This window comes from Scleropages formosus, chromosome 9 (genome assembly GCF_900964775.1).
Source record: "Scleropages formosus chromosome 9, fSclFor1.1, whole genome shotgun sequence".
Taxonomy (NCBI): Eukaryota; Metazoa; Chordata; class Actinopteri; order Osteoglossiformes; family Osteoglossidae; genus Scleropages; species Scleropages formosus.
The window spans coordinates 8046937-8068783 of NC_041814.1; the positions used below are offsets into that span (position 1 = coordinate 8046937).

Below are 21847 nucleotides of genomic sequence, written 5' to 3' on the forward strand. Positions count from 1 at the left end.
AACAGCAAACAGGAAGGACCTTCAATCTGTCTTTCATACAGACAGGTATTACCATGAATTTCAGAGACTCTAAACAGCATGCTTCTCTCCAAAATACTCGCCCTCCCTCATGAGAACAATTTTATATTTTTGAGGAATATACATCAACCACGAAAACAGGATTTCATTCACCGGAACAATACTGCCAAATATTATTTATTTTACTCAACTGTAGAAATTCTTAATATTTTAGAAAATGAAAACAGCAGTTCTGAAAGTCACAAACTATAATATTACAAAATTGCATAACGTGAATTCTCTGAATACATATGACATATATGGGGGCAGAATATTTGATAATAATACTGATATTCTAGAGAATATATCACTCCAGTTTTAAGCATCAAATCATATATTTCTGTCAGCATTTGCAAAAAGAATACCCTGTTACAGAACAAAACTCACAAAAATTATCTGAGAGCAAGTTTCATTCCATGACAGGTATGGTATTCCACTGAAAGTACCAATTAGACAGAAGAATGGCATGATTTACATGACATGAAAGAATTTACTCACCATTTACCATCTGAAGAAATCCTTGTGAATTTCTTTTAATAAATACACATTATTTAACATAACAATATGAGCACAAACGCAATGCTTGCTGTTTTCATTGCTTACATTCAGTCATTTAGTTGATGCTTTTCTCCAAAGCAATTTACAATGTTAAACTACTTACAATTGTTTACCAATTTATACAGCAGAGCCATTTTTACTGGAGCAATTTTGGGTAAGTACCCTGCTCAAGGGTACTACAGCAGTGGGCGAGACTTAAAACAGCAACCTTTGGAGTCAAAGGCGCCCGCTCTAACCACAAAGCTACCAGCTGCCCCAGAGAAAATAATTTTAAAAAACCCATCAAAAACAGATTAGCTGAAATGATTTCATTCAGCGGGGGCGCGGTGGCGCAGTGGGTTGGACCGGGTCCTGCTCTCCGGTGGGTCTGGGGTTCAAGTCCCGCTTGGGGTGCCTTGCGACGAACTGGCGTCCTGTCCTGGGTGTGTCCCCTCCCCCTCCAGCCTTATGCCCTGAGTTGCCGGGTTAGGCTCCGGTTCCCCGCGACCCCGTATGGGAGAAGCGGTTCAGAAAATGTGTGTGTGTGCGCGCGCGCGCGTGTGTGTGTGTGTGTGAGATTTCATTCAGACCTAATTAATAGAAACAGAGCAATACGACAATGCCACACTGAGAAAAAAATAACCTGTAAATAAATTACAGGAAATTTCATACCTTCAGCATTATTTTTATAAAAGAGTTTTAAATGGGATTTTCAACAATCACTACACATAAATTTTTTCTAAATAGTGTTGGCAGATGGTAAATTAGGTGAACCAACAGTACCATTTCCTCACTGGGGTCACAACATACAATTATGTACAATGCATTTTGTTTACAATTCTGGTGGAGTGGATTGGAAAGACCTACACTGGTAAGGCTCCTAAACAAGTAATTCCGTGCAAACATTCATAAAAGTCAGCTAATGCGCTACAAAGAAAACACTTTTATGATACTCCACTATGGAAAGCAAGTTCTACACTAAATAGAAAATGTTGAAAAAAACATACTTACTGCACATTACTAAATACTCCAGAACTGCTATGCTGCTTTGCACTTTGATTACTGTCATTCAGCATGTTGTTAATTAAATGTAATGATGTAATTTACAACTTTTCTTTAATGCTTAAACATTTAACACTTAAAACATAATTTCATAATACCATTGTGTAATTGTATAAAATAATATTATAAAACAACATGAAAATTTGACTGCGTTTCAGACTTTTTCATAGGAATAAAAGAAGGAGACAGGGCTAAATAAACTTTTCTGGAATTTTACCACCAAAAATGAAATCACCTTCTGGGAGAAGAATCAGTGACATTAATTGGAGTTAAACTTGTCATTCATACATGCAGAAAAGGAGTAACATTTTGGTACTGAGTGATGTGACAATAAATAAACAAACAGCTATTCAATGACAATGAATAACTTTATGGCCGCTATATTTTTATTGTAACTAAATGCAGACAAAAATAATATAATTTATTTATTTATTTATTTAGCAGAACTAAGCTAAACTGAACTAACTCTATGTAGTGTTATCAGCCCACACACCAAAAGGTATTTTCCGAGAATGAAACAATGACATTTCAAACTGAATTAATTCCACAGCAATTTCAGAGCTGTCAAATGAACTTCAAGTACAAACTGTTGACCTGACTACAATACCTGATACTGCCTAACATTACCGCATAGAAAGACAGTTAAATCTCCACTGATCCTGTAGGAAGCTGCAAACTAAATAAACTTTTTTCACTCAATTTCATCAGTAAATATCAATATGTACCAGAGAAAAGCCTGAAAAAGACAACAATGCTCTGAAAAAGTGCAATTCTAGTTCTAATCGGGCATTTATACATTTCATCTGTCACAGATGAAGACAGTTGTCCCTATACGATTGACTTTTTAAGAAGCGCAGTTGTTTACCTCACAATAACACAGCTCACCAGCAGATGGAGCCAAACTCAAAACTCTCCTTTTTCAATTTCAAAGCACATTCAAAACATGCAAACCTGTAAACTTCTGCTTCACGGGTTTAAATTCCTTGTTAAGCAGGAGAAAAAATATACTTAGCCTTTCGACACTAAAAATACAGTACATAGCACATTTGCATTTTAATTGATAAAAGACAGAAATCCTACCTTCAGCAAGGCCAAGGCAACGTTAAAGATGATATTTAGCCCCTGGAGAAGAAAGAAAACACAAAACATAATGAGAAAAGAGATGTTCCTTGAGTAGCCCCATGATTATGACTGACTATTTTATACAACTGAGGTAACTACATGCTGAATTTTAAAAAAAATTATTCAGTAGGATGTAAAAATGCATATTTCAAAAGAGTTCAAGCCTTCTTTGTTAAACATTCAGTGTCACATTACTGATGCCACTGTCAAGAAATGCAAGGCTGAAACCTAAGAGGTGATGATATGGAGGGCATACATTTAGTGAAATGGAAAAAATAAGTGAGACAAGACCAAAAAAAGAACAAAAATCACTGATGCATACAGGGATAGCTACACACAAGGAGTATGTGATGCAGATGGATGAAAAAAGGACAGAGTGTTGTGAGGTCTGAGGCCAGTCCAGAAAGCAGGCCGAATCTCAGCAGCCTACAGTGAGACAGCACTGAAGTTCGCTCTGCATGAGAAGACCTGTTCACACAACTGCTCAGATGGCCCGTTCTCATGGCAACACTGAGCTAAATATATCCCTCTCTGCTCTATTAATAAACTTGCCAGGAGAGTTCCCACCTCAGGAGCTCTGTAGATGGCGCTAGTGGGTTGATATGACAGAATGCTGCGACTGCATCTGGGTGAATGGGGGTGGTGTGGTCTTCCCTGTGTGACACAGTGCTCAGATCTCCATTAGTGAAAAAAAAGAAGAGGTTGTTGCACAAGACGGAAAAAGGATGATTACAAACGAGCAAATGTGAGGCACCATGGACTGCATGAAGAACATGTGGGTAGGCAAATGCCTAGATAAAATATATAGGTGTTTTTTAAATCTGTCTGCAATCTAAGAGCTGGTTTTCACCAGCAACCATTGCTGAATAGCAGCAATATTCTACAGTGGATCTGGGTTAGGCAAGGGCAAGTCCCATCAAACTGATGTGGACTCCTGGCAACCACTTATGTGCTTTTATTGGTAACGGAGAGTAAGAGATTCACCACTGCCTTGTTCCATACATGTGCTTGGATCCAAACAAGGTGAGAATATGCAACCCTGAGGCAGATTCAAACCTATGTCCAAACATACAGCTCTGGCTCAGCTGAACTCGCATTACCCACTCCACCGAGTTAGGGTTAGGTACTTCTCCTTTATTATAATTTAGATTAGGGAAAAGACTTCGAAACAACACTGAAAAAGAAAGACAATGAGTAAAATTCAGAAGCGATGGTCTAAAAACTAAATGGTGAAATCCATGTAATATAACAAAAAAGACAAAAAACAAAGAGCATAAAGTGCACTTATGTATGGAGAAAAATCAGGGCTGGATGGAGAGGTGTTTCAATAATTCAAACACTTAACATTAGATTTTCATCATGTAGTCCAATGGAAGAAATTTGCTCAACAAATTTTTATTTGCCTTACAATGGGCATATGCCAAGGCCAAGACTAAAAGAAATGTGCTTTTATTTCCATCAGTTGTATGTAGCTTCAGAGAAAAGTTTTCTACATCTTAATCCTCTGCTATTCACATCACAGGCCATAAACTTGGCCTTGTCTTCTCCAGAAATTGTGGCTTCCCTGTCCTCTAAGTCACTCTGCTTGATGTTTCTGGACATTTCTTCATGTCCTTTAGTTCTCCATCACCATTACTAACCCCCTTCTGCCTCTGCACCCCCCGTCTTAAAATCTCTCTTGCCCTCCTCCGTCTCTTTGCTGACCTTCCTTCCATCCACTGCACAATTCTTCAAGTTGTCAATGGATGATGGCATCAATGTCTTCCCTTCAACTCTATCCTCCTCTCAAGACTCTCTTTGTCCTATACCTTCCAGACCAGCACACTCCCAACCCAGCCCAACAGAACCAAACTCCGTACTGCTAGATGGCAATTACAGAAACTGAAAAGTCCCGCGGACTTTGCAGTTTATGAAGAGCTCGTTGCATTCTTTCACTCTGCTGTTTCCTCAGCAAAAACAATCTTCTTCCAGAACAAACTACAGTCTCCATGCAAAAATCCTCACAAACTCTTCACTACTTTTCCTCTCTCCTCTGCCCTCCTCCTGCCTTCTCTCTTACTGCTGGCAATTTTGCCTTGTTTTTCAAAGACAAGGCCAGCTCCATCACCGACAAGGTCTTGGCACCTATCTACGCCCATCGTGTCGAAGCTTTGCCAAATTTCAACCCGTATCAGAAGGTGAAATCTACAACCTCCTGTTCTCACAGAGCCCCACCACTTGCTCCCTTGAGTTCACTCCTTCACCTTCTATAGGCCATTTCTCCTATACTTATTACTTTCTTCTCTCCTATCATTAACTCCTCACTCTCCAGTGGTTGCTTCCCATCTGCCTTCAAAACTGCCTAACCACAGTTAAAGAATCCTTCTCTGAACCCCAATTCATACCGGAATTACAGGCTGTCTATACTGCCTTTTCTGTCTAGAACCCTTGGCATGTGCAGGCTACAACCAGTTATCTGTTCCTTGCCCAGAACAGTCTCCTTAAGACCCAACAGGCTGGATTCAAATTGGCCACTCCACTGAGACTGTCCTTCTTGCAGTATCAGATGCTCTCAGCTAGAGCAGCTTTCCTTTCCCCAGACCTCATTCTTCTCAACTTGTCTGTAGCATTTGACACTATTGACCAGTAGATTCTACTTTCCTGTCTTGGACAGCTTGGAATCAAAGAAACAGCAATGAAATTGTCTGAGTCCTACCTATCAGACAGATCTTACCATGTGGTCTGACATGGCTCCCTGTCTTCCCTTCAGCATCTCTTGACTAGTGTTCTCCAGGGCTGGGCCCCTTACTCTTCTCCATGTACATTTCTTCCCTCAGCTCTGTCATTCCTCTAACAGATTCTCCTATCAGTACTATACCAAAAATACCTAGCTCCTCTTCTCTTTTCCCCCTGCAGCTACAGGCGTATTCTTATGAATCACTGCCTGCCTCTCAAACACCCCTGCTTAGATGACTGCTCAACGATCTGCTCAACAACTTAACCTATCCAAAACTGAGATCTTTCACCTTGCAATTTTATCATCTATCTGTTCAGAACTCTCTATCAAACTGGAAAACGTACTGCTACGTGTGCTTCGTAGACAGTTTTCCCTGCTTCGTCAGCTAAGAGTCAGGGAGTAATGATGGACTCTGCTTCTCTAACACACTGATGCCATAATCCAATCCTGCAGACACTTCCTGCATAACATCTGCTGGATCTGCCTTTATCTTAAAACAAGCTGTACACAACTTCTGCTACAGGCCAGGGAGATACAGTATGTTGCCTACAATATAGCAACTCTCTCCTGTCTGGCCTCCTCTGACAAACCTCTCCAGCTGATATAATACTATAATATAATTATACTATATAATATATATCATATATATTATAAATATAATATATAATACTACGTAGTACCCATTGGAAGTCACTCTGGAGAAAAGCATCTGATAAATAAATAAATGTAAATGTAAATATAGAATGTCACTGCATGAGTTGCATTTGAATTGCTAAAGCTTCTCTCGTAATCCTTCTCCACTAGCTGAAAGTAGCTGCCCATACCAAGTTTAACAAACCAGTTATGGCCTACAAGTCCATCAACGAACCTGCTCCCTGATACCTACAGTATCCGATCGCTTGCTATGATCTAGCCAGACTGTTACCTCTGGCCACTTGGTAGCCCCATGAATAAAAAGTCTAAACTCAAAAGCCTGAAGGTACTTCATTCTGCCTCCAGTGTGATGTCCCTCTCTCACTCAGAACTGCAGAATCCCTCAATGTTCAGGAACAGTCTCAAAACACATCTCTGCCAAACTCACTTCTATCTCCTCAATAAATTTACATTGTATAATTTGTCAGAAATACCTTGAATTTCCTATCAGTTCTACATGCTGCTACTTATGCATTGTTGACATTATCTTTTAAAATGTTGCACTCTCTATGAGTTGTATATGCAGCTGGAGTGTAATTTGTTTTTGCTGACTTCTACATAAGACGGGGGTGCGGTGGCGCAGTGGGTTGGACCACGGTCCTCCTCTCCGGTGGGTCTGGGGTTCGAGTCCTGCTGGGGGTGCCTTGCGACGGACTGGCGTCCCGTCCTGGGTGTGTCCCCTCCCCCTCTGGCCTTACGCCCTGTGTTACCGGGTAGGCTCCGGTTCCCCGTGACCCCGTATGGGACAAGCGGTTCAGAAAATGTGTGTGTGTGTGTGTGTGTGTGTGTGTGTGTGTGTGTGTGTGTGTGTGTGTGTGTGTGTGTGACTTCTACATGTCTTTGGAATAAAAAAATGTAAATGAATAAATAGGGCGGCACAGCGAGTAGCGCTGCTGTATCACAGTGCCTGGGTGTAATGGGTTCAAGCCCTGCTCAGTCTGTGGGGAGTTTGCATGTTCTCCCGAAGTCCTCATGGGTTTCCTCAAGGTGCTCTGGTTTCCTCCCACAGTCCAAAGACAGGCTATTCAGGTTCATCCATAGTGTGTGAGTGACAGAGAGAGCATGTTGCACTGATATATGAATGAATGACCCATTGTAAGTAGTGTATCTAGCAGTGTAAGTCACCTTGGTGAATAAAGTGTGTGGGCTGATAACACTACATAAAGTTCATTGGAAGTCGCTTTGGAGAAAACTGCTTGCTAAATAAATAAATAAATGTGAATGTAAGATTCAAGTGCAATTTAAAAGAAAAAATCATGTACTGAGAAATTATATATTACAATATTAGCAGAAGTTCTATTAGAATTAGTAATTACGTCTAATGAGTTTCTAACAAAAAAAAAAAAAGAAACTTAAAACGTATGTTTGTTTTTGGTGGTTTCTTGTACATATTGCCCACCTCACACAGCAGCAGGTCGGTGATGTGAAACACCATGCAGAGGGGGAACTTGGCTGTAAAGAGTGTCAGGAACCACTGCGAGGCATACATGTGGGCCTCCAGGTTCAGCTCCTGAAAGCGGGACCACAGGTCTGGCAGCTGCTCCTGAATAGCAGACAGGTGGAGGCAAAGGAGATGAGGGTTAGGATATAATTTTGTTTACTGACAAAGTAATGTGCAGTTCGGTTATTTGAAATTATAGAAAAAATGTTGACAAAACACTCAAACTGCATAGAAAATGTGTTAGATTACAACACACAGATAATGAATAAAATATAAAATGTTTAGTGGTAAATGGCATACATGTTCAGATAGGCTGTAAGATATTAAAATGAACAGGAACTATTGCCTACAGCCTAAAGGCAGAGAAGGAAAGAGGTCTTGTGCAGGTTCCCATGCAACGCAGGTCAACTCAGTATGTGTCAACAAACAGCATTGTTCTGACCAATGCAAAATCATTAGAAAGAGCAGCAGTGGCTCACTGAAACAGAGGTTACATTGATTGTCCGTAGCAGGGAGCAACAGATGAAAAGACAGAGAATGAAACAGAAGGACAGAAATAAATCTGAATGAGAGGATTAGGGGATACAACTGACAAGCACTGTAACCCTACAGGGGAAATTGGGGAAGAGATGGTACACTGCTCAACAAGCATAGAGAGTTCTTCTGCTAAACCATCCCCAGTGCCAGTTTTAGCATTTAACTGAGGAAATGCATTATAAATGTCAAACAGAAGAAAGAAATGCATCCCATTAAAATTGGCTGTTAGTTTAAATCAGGTTTCCTCCCTCTTGGTGAAGTACAGATCCAAGCAGAGAATCACACTGTAGAACTATACAGTAAGTAACATACTTTCAATGTTTGCTCTCAGCTACAATCTGTCAGTGGACAAATATGAAAGAATGAAGAAGGGTGGAGAGATAACAGAGAAGAAACAGGAGAGAGAAGGAATCTTTTTAGACACTCAGAAAGCCAGGTGGCTGTAAACCACAGTTTCCTCCACCTGTATGTCAACCCTGACCAATCAATACTAACACTCTTGCCTTGGGAACTTGTCGATACTAACCCCATTCAGCTGGGTGCTGAAAAAAGCTTGCTTTGGGTCTAATTGGATTTTAGAACAAAATTAAAACCCAATTTTTAGTGGATTTAGTTTAACAGCTTACAAGGGTCTGGCACTCGCACTCAGAAAGGGCGTTTAATACACTAGCTGATGGTTCTCTTTGAACGAAGGCTACGTTGTAGGAATAATGTCCATTATAGGTCACACCAATCAACAGAAGGTTTTAACAGAAGCAGACAGCAGAGGTAGAAGCAAACATATTGAATGAAAATTACAGACAAATGGAAAACCAGAGAAGTGTCCAATGGAATAATATGAAAGAGACTCAAAATTCTGAAGCAGAAAAAGACTGAAAAGAAAAACAAAAGTCATTTAAGAGCTTATGGACTATGAGGGATCCCATATTATGTTTCCTTTTACCTCACCTGGATTAACCTCTCCAGCTGGTAGAACTTGCAATGAAGATTCTCAAAGTTGTTCTTGTACAGGTCTCGGAGACCATAGTCATACATGATTTTCACAAGAACACAGAATGCTTGCTCCTCAGGCATCTAGAAGGACAAGCAGGAGAAGGGATAAATCAGCACTAGAATGCCTGTGTATCCTGCAACTCTTTTCATATTCTAATTCCAATTAAAATAGTTAATTGGTGCACAAAGTAAACAATTTGAGTTACATTTCCACAATCATCAAGATCCTGAACAAAACATGTAGATTAAGGTGTATGTGAAGAAGTGAAAGCGTAGGTATGAAACCATTGAAAATTTTGACAGAAGGTTTGTTCCAACGATGTACAACAGGGAAATTCACAAAGGGTCCGTAAGACATGAGAACGGCAGGTATGGCTGTAATTTAGTCTCATTTACATGATGTATTTGATGCTGAGGTATAGTGAGAACTGGGAGGAAGGAGGGTATTTAATTTCACTGAGATGGTGCCTCCTTCACTGGATGACTATGGAAGACAAGAGGAAGGTGGGTAAGGCAGTTATTTAATCTCAATGACATGATGTCTCCTACACTAAATGATTGTGACAGAAAAGGGGAAGGTGGGTAAAGCCAGTATTTAATTTCATTGACATGGTGTCTCCTACACTGGATTGGCTCCTGCAGGTAGACAAGTGCAGTCATTAACATCACCGGCACTTTCTGTGCTGCTTGCATACTGAGACTGCCTGCTGCTTCTTGCCTCCCTCAAATCCCTTCTCAATTCACACTTTTACTCTCCTCTCCTTCTCATGCCCTTCTCTCCTGTTATCTTCCTTTCCCTCTCACTATCTACTTCCTTCCCACTCCCTTCATTCAACCTCCAACCTCTCCTTAGATGACAGGCTTCACTTTTAACCAAACAGATTTGTGAAGTAGTCCCAGTGCAAATTTTAGATATAAAAACCTTCTGTTTAATGGAGCATACCCCCTTTTGCAAACATATATGAGTATCACAAGCAAAGCATTCCTTTATCAGCTTTCCCCTGAGACATACTAATCGATAGCTCTGTGCTGCTAAACAGCTATCGGCAAAATCCAACTGTCATCAAACAGAAAGAAACTCACGTGCAGGAGAAGTACAGCTGCCAAGAAGGACTGGCCCTGACAGTACCCGATCTCCTCATCGTAGACAGAGTAAGCCTGAGATGCACACAGATACACAAATTATTAGTAAGGAAACTGACAGCATACATGCGGTGGGCAAAATTACAAAACCACCATTTGGAAAAGAAGTTTAACTTTGAATTAACAATCACATTTACAAACGCAGTTGCAAAGGTGAGTTGTATTAGGTTGCCTGCCAAATAGCAGTATGTGGCAGCCATAGGAGACATCTGACAATTAGCAGTCTGATATGTGAGTTTTCAAAGCAACACGAGGCAGCTTTGACACTATTTCCTATATCCGGACAGGTTTATGTTTGGAGAAAGCCAAAGAATGGCGTAAACCTACAATGTCTTACCAACTGTTGAACATGACTGTAGATCTGTAATGGTATGAGTAGCCATCTCATGGGAGTCATTAGGTCTAATGATTTCTCTGTGTGGATGTATAATGGTCACGGAATATGAGGCCATTTAATGGTGCACCCAACGGTTCAAACATTGTTCCCTCACCATATTCACATATTCAATGATGGCAATGCTCATGAACACCAAGGAAGCTCAGGAGGGCAGAGTGCCATACAGATTTACACCTCCTTAATCCCTCAGAGAACTGGAGGCGTTTGCTCTTTAAGAATGGTGCAATCTTATTCAAATTCCACTGCACATGGTTCAGTACTTGTATGACAAGACTCCAAGAAGGACTGAAGCTGTCTGGAGGCAAAGGATGGCTCTACTCCTTATTAGGTCCTTGATACTAATTATGAGGTTATGTTTCTGTTTGTCCAGCCCCTGTAATTTTTTAATCCATCTATGTATCTGAAAATATATACTCTGTTTGTTTATTAAAATAACACATTAATTTTAATCAACAATATGAATCTCACTTTAAATTTTAATCACTAATATGAGTCTCAGCACTAATCCAGCACAGCAATCAGCTACCGATGCAAAATGAAATCAGCTGTTGTTTATGTGTGAAAAATACATATAAGCAATACAAATACTTAGATTTATTAAAAACAAGTTTAGGTTAACAGAATGAAACCACATTAGAGTTGTTAGAACAACTTGGCTATTCAAGTTTTTTGAGGAAGGCGAGACAAAGTCAATTTTCAATTATAATTTTTTTTGTACACGGCTCTCCCAAAAGTCTGTCTGAGAGCATTTAATACAAGCAATTGTAAAAAGCAGTGGAAAACAAACAGAAGCACTAGAAACAAATTTAGTAACATAGACAAATACAAAAATTGAAAAAAGACACAGAGTATGCCACTGCAAATGCATAAAATAAACACACAAGATAAATCGGCTGAGTTGGCCTCTGCGGTGTGTATAATCTAGAACTGAGACACAAGATCGGAACTAATACAGTGGCTCTGATGTGGCACATATTCTGCGTATTCCACCAAGGCATGGGATTTGATGGATTTGATATTGCTTGGACTCTTGTGTATTTTTGCATGTCGTAAAGGAACGTGGTTTGAGACAGAATTTTTTTTGCCTGTATTATTTCATGAAACTGTACTGTAAGCTGCTTGTGCAGTGAATTCAAAGAGAAAAAAAATTCACGTGTTTGCAAAAGCCAATTATACAAAGGGAAGGGTGCTGTAAATGAGCTCAATAGCCATAATGCCAAATAAAGACTTTGATCCAGACTGTATTTGTACGTATGCATATTTGTAAATACGAAATATATACTATAACTCACCATTAGGTATTTATTGTAATCACACATAATAGAGAGCTAGGGCAGTGAACTGCTGGGAAGTCTACAATGATATACAAGCACGTATGGTTGTAAATCCAAAGACCTGCAGAAGAGCACAGTTTTTCCTTCTCTTGGTAGATTCATTACATAATTAAGTCAATATCCTGCAGTTGGGCTATGAAAAACAGATATAGCAGATTGATGTGCTGCAGGGATATCTTCCCTCTCATCTAACAATTGAACCAATTTAATTAACTTTGAGGAAATAAACACTTCAAGCCCTGCTACAGATGCAGAATTTGGTTGCTGCTACTCCCCAAGGCTTGCCAAGGCCTCCCACGTGATCTGTGCGATTACATCCTACAGCATGCTTTGCCAGCTTTCAATTTGCACTAAAAGATTTTCCCTTCCAAGTTGCTCTTTGAGGCATTTCATGTCTCAACCTTGAGTTGGCAAAGCACATCTGATGTGAATCTTTCTAACAGCTTCCGTGAACAGTACTGCAGTGTAAGATAATCTTAGATTAGCATTTCAAATATAAAACTCAGAAACCCAGCAATGGCATAAACGTATGTTCATTCATTTTTTAAAAACACCTGAGTCATAGAAGGAGCATCTTACCTTTACTCCCCACTGACTATCACAATTTTTTAATTCTCTTCGCAAATCTAAAATCTTAAAAATACGTGTTGTGTTGTCTACTCTAGAATTGCATAGTTAATTGACTACTTTAAATATGTAACCACTGTTACGTTTTCATTTGCTTGTAGCTTATATTCCTACCTTAACACTGTATATGAAAGCTGTGAATGAAAAAACTCTTAGCTCTAGCTTTGAATTAAACATTTCTCTGAAATTAGTACTTCTGTAATGTTCCACAAGGAAAACACTATATGGTAGCAATTCCTCTTTATGATACTCATTCCTGCTGTCTTAGTAAATTACCTTTTAATTCTAAGCAGAATGTTATGTAAAAGAAGCACACATTACACAGCAGTTTTATGCATATTTTCATTAGCTAAAACATTCAGACCAGATGGTTGTACTGCCAAGCACAGGGTGTCCAACCCTCGGCCCGTATGCCGCATAGTATAATACTATAAATTCCATTGAATCACACGATAACTCAGCTATAGTGAGACACACGCTGAGTGGCCAGTAACATCCAGTGACAGAACAGCAGATGGAGAGTCTCCGCAGGCTGAACACCATGTTCAACTACAGCTCAGTCATCTTCAATGGCTTCTTTTTGGTGCAGTTTGTTTTACCTGCTATGATTTTATGATTGCCATTCCTGTGCAGTGAGGAATTTAGTCTTTGTTTATAATATCTGTACTTACTTGAAGTTGAGCGTTGAAAATGGCTTGCGTATCAAGGAAGGCAAGTTTCTGATGAATGTACAAACTTCAGCAAACGCTTTTCTCCAAAGCGACTTCTAATGAACTTTACGTAGTGTTATTAGCCCACACACCTTATTCACTAAGGTGACTTACACTGCTAGATACACTACTTACAATGGGTCACTCATCCATACATCAGCGGAACACACTATGGGTGAACCTCAACAGCATGTCTTTGGACTGTGGGAGGAACCCCACGCAGACACGGGGAGAACATGCAAACTCCACACAGACTGAGTGGAGATTGCACCCACGTCCTCACGCACCACCAAGGCACTGAGACAGCAGCGCTACTTGCCGTGCCACCATGATGCCCAGGTATGGGTAGTGAACTTGTTTTGAGGAATCTGCTGATGCAATATGTCCTGAGAAAAAAACCCAGTGTCCTAGAATAAATTTAACGTAACAGTCTATTGTTTACCATATTGACCAGTCAGCAACTAGTGTTCAAAACACTTTAAAAACGATAGGTTCCTATTTTTTATTATTATTACGCTTACTCACTATCCTTAACCACTTGCCCAAGTCAGGGCCAAAGCAGTCCAACCCTATCCTGGAAGAATAGTGTGCAGAACACTAAGCCAGGTGTGCCCTGGGCAGGATGCCAGTCAATGATAGTCTATTACTGTTGCAGTGAGTTGATGTTTAGTGGGTGTGCAACTTGAAGTAGAAGTTAATTTGTCTTTGTTGAACTTTTACAAGAACTATGTCTGACAAAAAAGTATGCTATATCCATCTAAATATCAGATAAATGACAATGATATTATGCAGTACTTGTTAAAGCAGATTTAACAAGTTATAAATTAATGTATTTAATACTGTTGCAGTCTACAATAAATAATGTTTTTTTCAATTTGGACATTTAAGAGTTAGTATTTCATTTACTGTTATTTTTTTTTACACATTACAAGTCCCCTTAAACCAATTCACAATAATGATTGTGGCCCAAGGCCAAAAAAAAAAACCACTGGACTGACTGTTTTATGGAGTATACAGAAAATTGACAAAATTGGGGATTCTCTGGCATATATAGCAGTGGAAAAGAGCTAATAATTACAATACTGTTAACATTATGATGAAGACATAAGCAGTTATTTTGCTTCTTACCTTACAAATCTTGTACAGGGAGTCTTGGCCATCGCCGTCAGAATCTTTGAAGTAATCATGCGCTGGAAAGGTTCGATGTATGTCTCTTGTGATCACACCTTCCTGCACAGAGTCCTACAGAAGGTGAAGATAAGGTGTTTTTAGACATTTCTTCTGTATGTGAGCTTTAGAGCAAAACTTTTTAGCCAACAAATGAAAATACGAAAGACAAATTAGATATGACTCTGTGGTATATTTCCTTACAAAGTGATGTTTTACACAGTATCCCATAGAGATACCAAACTAAAAATAATTGCATTCTGAGTGGTTTCACCTCATCTTGCCTGGAAATCAAGCATTTCAAGCACAATAACAGTATCAAAGTTCTGTGTCTTTAATCTTAAGCACACACACACACATTTTTGGAACCGCTTGTCCCATATGGGGTCGCGGGGAACCGGAGCCCACCCGGTAACACAAGGCGTAGGGCCGGAGGGTGGGGGGGACACACCCAGGACGGGACGCCAGTCCGTCGCAAGGCACCCCAAGCGGGAATCGAACCCCAGACCCACTGGAGAGCAGGACCCAGTCCAACCCACTGCACCACTGCGCCCCCCCTTAGCTTAAGCATGATTATGCTATTCATTTATAAAAATATAAATCAAAATCAAATTAAGGTTTAAAAATACTTACCTCCTTTTTTTTGTTAATGGAATAGGTTCTATAAAAGTTCTGGGTGAATAAATAAAAAAATACTTTGCGAGACATGGTTTAATATTTTTAAAGGTCAAGAACAGTTTATCATTACTGAAAGTAAAAAGTTTCCCTCCACATCTTATGTTCAGGCCCAGCTGACCCATCCCATAATCATGTGCAATGCTCATCATGCTGTTACTGATCAGAGACACTGTGGAAGCAAGTTGAATTAAGGCAGTTCCTTGGCCCATTGTGTTCGGGTGGATTTTCCTCACATCTATCAGCTCAGCAGAAAAACACAGATCATGTTTGTGCCACCAAAAACATATGTTTTAGCAAACAGACTGCGTAACCTACTTAAGAGCTTAATTGGGACGGAGAGTCAGTTCGTTTGTTGGTTCATTACTTGAAAAGTAAATGCTACAGAAGACAAGGGAGGGCCTCCTCATCAATTCTATACGAAGCGACTCATGTAATGTGTGCGGGCAAAAATGGTAGTTTTGGACAAACTGACTGTGCTACAAGAAACGTGTCTGCATCTATAATTCTTCTTGTGTTGTGAAAGTCATTTCTGTTTACTCTGAGCTGTAAGTTGTTTTGGGGAAAAGCATCTGCCAAATCAATAAATGTAAATGTCAGCAACATGAAAGTTCTGCACACTGGGAGCAGCAGCACTGCTTTTTGGACAGGAACAGCAGACGGTCTCTCAATATCCCTCCCTCCCACTGAGAAGCTTGTGGAAACTGGGCTGGCAGACACCTCGCGCATATGCCTGCACGTTCTGAGCTCCCTGGCCAGGAATTTATAACCCCTTACAAATAAAAAAAGCACAATAAAGAACCCTGGCCAGAACTAGAGTGCGTGTTGAAAAACTGAAGGCAGCTCTTACTATACCTGATTGCTACTTGTTGGTGAATCAGGTGTACCTTCAGCGTAGTATTTGAATTGGTATGCTAGCACTATTAAAAATAAATATTAAACGCCTCTCAAAAAGTTTCTAATGGAAAAAGTACCTTACTCAAAAGTGCATACGTCAGGGACGCACCGTACCTATGTGAATAAATTAGACGTAAAAAATAAAGACTGGAAAGTTTTAATTTATGTCTACAAAAAAATCTGTATCTCAGCTATTTATAATGCAAGAAGCCCACTGGCTATTGCTTTAGTCTCTTTTAGGTGATAATCAGATACCAGTGCTCTGGCTTAGGGATTCATTTAGCTAAAGCTCTTCTCCAAAGCAACTTAAAGGGTTAAGCTACGTACAATTATTTAGCCATTTATACAGCTGGGTGATTTTTAGTGGAATAATTTAAGCTAAGTAGCTTTTTCAAGGGTACGAAAGCACCAAACAAAAAACAGGACAATTAATCACTATATTGGCTGGGTATGTTATATGAGAAATGCAAACATCAACATTTTGTAACGATCTTAAAGACACAAATAACATATTCACAATGATAAAAAGCATAGCGATTAAGGACATGGGCTTGTAACCTGTATATTTGCCAGTTCAGTTTCCAGGAAGAGCGCAACTGTAACTACATGTGTAATGTAGCTATCTGAATTATTCAGTCATAAAATACAACTTTACAACTTTTTACCAGTCTCTCCAATATCAGAAATCCTGCTAATCATAAATTCTCTGTTGAAAACTGCTAAATTAATTGAAATTTTTCATCTTTTCTGAAACATCTTCTGGCCTTTTACAATGTGTGTGCACTGCAGCTCCAGCTCTCCTCCAAGTGAACCGGGGGGCAGTGATCCGGAGGGCAGACTGCAACTTGCAGATAAGGATGAAGCCCTGGAGGAAAGGACTGAGGATACTGTACACAGGGAACCAGCACCAACATTATAATTCATCATATGAACGACAGCAGAACAACAGAGGCTCAAGGAATAAGCAAAGTCTGTATATCAAGAGAACAATGGTAATATTAATTACATTCTACTTTGCACAAGTGAGTTCAGCTAAACTGGTAATAAGACTGGCCTCTGCATATCCTGCTTGTCCATATAAAAGCTTATTTTTTAATCCAACTGCATAGAGTTAGAATTGTTGCTGGCATAAAATCGGAATGTTAACAATTTCACTGAAGAATGAAAATACGGAAAATAAGGACACAGCACCTGCAACATATGGATTAATGAATCAACATAAGACAACTCCTTCTTGCCATAAGCCGAAGACAGTCCTGACCATCCAATGTTATGCATTTCAGTATGCTCCATGTCAAGAGTATAAATAAACCCCTTTAAAGTTAAATGGCCAAAATTGTTCAATTTCTGGTGGGATTAATAAGTATATATGAATGTATGAAATACATATAAGTATTTATGTAATTACTTATATTTTTCCATAGTGCCCAAATCTATATTCCACAATAAAGGCATCAGTCATACTTGTAACAATTTGTAATTAACAGTTACTCTAGCCATAATCTCGGCATTCCAGCACTTGAAATGAAATCATGTTGCATAGTGACACAGTAGGTAGCACTGCTGCCTCAGAACAGAAATATTCGGACATAGGTTCGAAACTGGAGTTTGCACGTTCTCTGTTTGTGTGGGTTTCCTGTGTGCGCTCTGGCTCCCTCCCACAGTCTAAAGACATGCTGTTCAGGTGAATTAGCAAGACTAAATTGCTCACTCGTGTGTGTGTGTGTGTGTGTGTGTGTGTGTGTGTGTGTGTGTGTGTTTGTGTGCGCGTGCAAGCGCATATGTATTATATTTAAACGTTACATAATATTTAACCTTTCTAATGTAAAATGGGATTTGAATGTAGTGTTAGGGTACAACTATCTGAATTCTTTGCAAAAGACGAACAATTCAGAAGTACAATTTTTTTACATCATGCAGTTCAAGATTTACTTAAAATGCAAAACAATCACATTAGAATTGCATTTTATGTGTTACCTTGCCATTTGCAAAGGTTAAATCACCATACAATTAAACAAAGACTGCTACCATGGTAACATCACAGAGAGGGATGTGCAGAGTGAGCTGCTGTAAACAGTTTGATTAAATTAATGCACTGTGTCATTACAAATTAAAAGTAACATTAGTCAACAACAGGCAGTAAGGGCAAGTGATTTATCCCCCCTTTACCAACTTTTCCTTGGAAAAAACACACATACACATTTTGAACACAAAATCCAATTACATAACCCCATATAAAGTGAATCTTTACCTAAACCTACTATACTGTATATTATATAATGCTTTAGGTATGTTTTTGATAATCTATTTATGCATAAAAAAATTAACATATGATTTTAGTTCATTTTTAGTAGGTTCACCTACACAAGCTGCAAAGGCAATGAGCAATGAACGAATGTTTTTCACTGATATTTGCATTTTTGCTTCTTTGTCTGGAATCAAAAAAAGCGAAACTGTGGTCACACAGATGCTGAAATAGAATTTAAACTCCAACACTGAGATTTGACAGCCACTCACAAATCAGAAACAGCTATAAAACTGTTTCAGGTCCCTGCAAAGCTCCAGAGAGGCCCAATGGGAGATGGGATTGAGTGAAAGATGATGTACCTCTTGTATACAGCATGTGTGTATGTATAGCGTGAAGGGTACAATGGGTGCAACTACGGCTGTGACTTGAGAGTTGCAGATTTTGCAGAAATCAGTAAGTAAACAAAAAAGTTGGAAAACTGCAAGTACCCCAAAGTGCTGACCAAACAAACAAAATTATTATTTATGCCCCAAAGTAAAGCAGTTTTCTCACTTGACCATCCTCCTGTGTTGAACCTTAAATGTTGTGACAACAGCATTGCTTAATTGCATCTTAATATTTTGGATGTGGATTTAACCAAGGACAAGGAACATCCTTTCACGGTTCTATTTACAGCCAAACACAGAATCACTGCTTGTTGCTGTTTGGACCTTTTGAAACAGAACAATCAACATAGCTTCTGTTGCTATGTTGTTATTATTATTATTATTACGTTTCATTATCAGGTAATAATTAAATAACAACAGTTAGCTGCTTGTTATATATGCTTTTTTATGATGCTGGAGCCTGATTTCATTAAGAAATGAAGCAAAAATGTTAAGTGCTTTAGTGCATTTTAGCAAAAGAATACTACATACAAATATGTAAAAATTATTTTAAAGCGAAATTCCTAGTGATAATGGATCTGCAAAAAATGCTGTAAACCTCAAAAAACTTTTCTCTATCAGTTATCAAGACAACTCTCAATCTGCTCCACAAGTTTACCTGAAACCCCAGGTAAAGCTAACCATGTTTATTTTTTCCACATCAGAATCTTAGCCTGAGGTTAAAATTTTCAACTGCAATGCCAATGTTGAAAATCTTCCCAGAGACTAAATATGGCAACATAAAAACACACAAATGCTCACGTTGTAGTCATCCTTAGTTAACACTACCAATGTAAAAATGCCTCAACACACAAAAGAAAACAACCTGGAGATCACTCTGGACCAGGAGTAAAGTACAATGCTATTTATAATGTACTGTAAAAGCAGAACGAGGAGGCTTAAAGTCAATATGACTAAGAGTAATGTGAATACTCTCCTGCAGAAAGACTTGCTGTTCTGTCTCAGCTATTTGCCCTCTCAGTTTCCATAGGTGTGTATGTGAGAAGCATGTCCATCTGCTTTCCTGGAGCTCTTTTATAATTCAGCCTTATTCAGATCAGCTCAACAAAGAGACAGGGCCAAGGAACACGGGCCAAAACTAGAATTGCTGATTTTGTTTTGCAGCTCATGCCTTTTAGACAAAGCACATTATTTTCCGACTGATTTTCAATGACAGATAGTGATTTCCAGGAAATATTACAATATAAATGGGGTGGAGTAACTGGAACATAGGTGAAAAGCCACCGTTCCAGTTATAACGTGTAATAACATGACAAAAATTCTAATTTAAAGCAAACACTGCAAAAATGCTTTGGGAAGAAGTTACACTGCATAATTCAGCAGCCAACTGTGACAGTTCCACCTGTAGTCAAATTGAATTTTTCCCAGAACGGGCAACCTGAATCTCTTGTGAGATGGAACAAGCGTTTCTCTCATAAGGAGTCTAACTATGCATTTGCAAGGTTTTTGGACTTGACAGAAAAGAGGTGTACAATCAGTTCAAAATAATATGTATTTTTGATGCATATGACATTAATATCAACAAACAATGTACACACACAATATTCCTGATAAGTGCGTAATTTATCAGACACTTCAAAGAGCAGGACAACAGGAACTAAAATTGTCAGTTCAACCCCACAAACCCCAGGCTTGAGACAAATGGCAAAAATATACTCAGAAAATGAACCAGAAATGTTGGTTTAGCCACTTACATCTGAGAAGTGTGCCTCTGGCTAAATGAAGAAGACGACAACAATGGGAGAACAATCAATGCCACGTATGCTTCTTCTTCTTTTGTAATTTCTCAGGCATAATTGCTGGTGCTCATTCGCCACCTGTCTTCCCTAGAAGTTGTTCTAACACGACTGATCGAAAGGCGCTGTCAGCTGGGGCTCAGGCGGAACATAATGATTCCGCTCTGAAACTTTCGTTTTTCACAAGAAGATAGAACTGTTGACCTTCAAGTCAATTGATCCAAGGGAGACTCAACTCTACCATTCAAAGAGATATCAAAATATACTTTACAGGATTAACCATGTTTGATGCTTCTGTACACTTATGCAAAGAAGAAGAATTTAAGCATAGAAAGCAAAGTAATAAATTAGAATTTTTCTGCAGTTTTCAAGGACTCATTTCAGCATTCTGTATTACAAGGTATTCTATGGCAGACAGGATATGGACTTCAAAAGAGTTAATGAAAACATGGCTGGATGATATGAGAACCAATCACCTGAACCCAGCACTGAAATGATCTGAAATAATCTACAATCAGTAAACAAGCCTTAGATTTAGGTTGCTATCTTAAATTTTTTTTCACAATGGGAAGAAGGATTTCTTCTCCACAGAGAGGAGGTTTTTCAGAAGAACAGAAAAAATTCTGAACTCTACTTAGGATTAGTTAATATGGAAGAGAGATTACACATTAACAAATATCAAATGAACACAAGTGAACATAAAGTATCAAATCAATTTATATCAAAACGTGAATTCATACATTAACTTTGGTGTAATGTGTTTCAAAACATCATATTAAACAGGGCAGAAATGTCAGTTTGTGTGTAACAGATGTAAACACTGTAGATCCCTTGAGCAAGGTACTTATCCTAAACTGCTCTAGGAAACTTACCCAGCTGAATAAATGGGTGAATAATTGTATATGTATCTGTATTGTATATGTATTTGTATCTGTTTTAATATGCATCTCAAGAAAAAATTCTAGAAATGTGATCAGGAATTGCCAATATTCTGAAAGGTTTATGCAGCTACTTGTATGATGGACCTTGATTCATAAGGTGACAGAAACAAACTGCACTTAACAATCACACATCTGCAACAATGTCTCTCTTTCTCCTAATGTAATGTACACGTTGCATTTTCTATGAGATGTACATTGGTTGGAGAAAAGCGTCTGCTAAATGACTAAATGTAAATATAACTCTAGGTAGACTAACTAGGTAGATTGTAAGTTGCTTAGGAAAAAAGCATCAGCTAAGTGAATAAATGTAAATAGAAATAACATTCATGAAAATCTATAAAGCTTGTTTAAAACTGAACAAATAAACA

The 21847-nt window shown here is 38.9% G+C and overlaps 1 protein-coding gene across 2 annotated transcripts in view; it reads right to left on the reverse strand.

Moving 5' to 3' along the window:
• The window catches only part of rabgap1l (RAB GTPase activating protein 1-like), a 101584-nt gene that overhangs the window by 24787 nt on the left and 54950 nt on the right, over positions 1-21847 (reverse strand). For both annotated transcript variants that reach the window (XM_018726766.2, XM_018726765.2), the window contains exons 14-18: positions 14498-14611; positions 10242-10316; positions 9114-9239; positions 7587-7730; positions 2737-2778 (exon numbers count right to left, since the gene is read on the reverse strand). In XM_018726766.2, coding sequence (XP_018582282.1) covers positions 2737-2778; positions 7587-7730; positions 9114-9239; positions 10242-10316; positions 14498-14611 — 501 coding nt within the window. The remainder of the gene's footprint in view (positions 1-2736; positions 2779-7586; positions 7731-9113; positions 9240-10241; positions 10317-14497; positions 14612-21847) is intronic.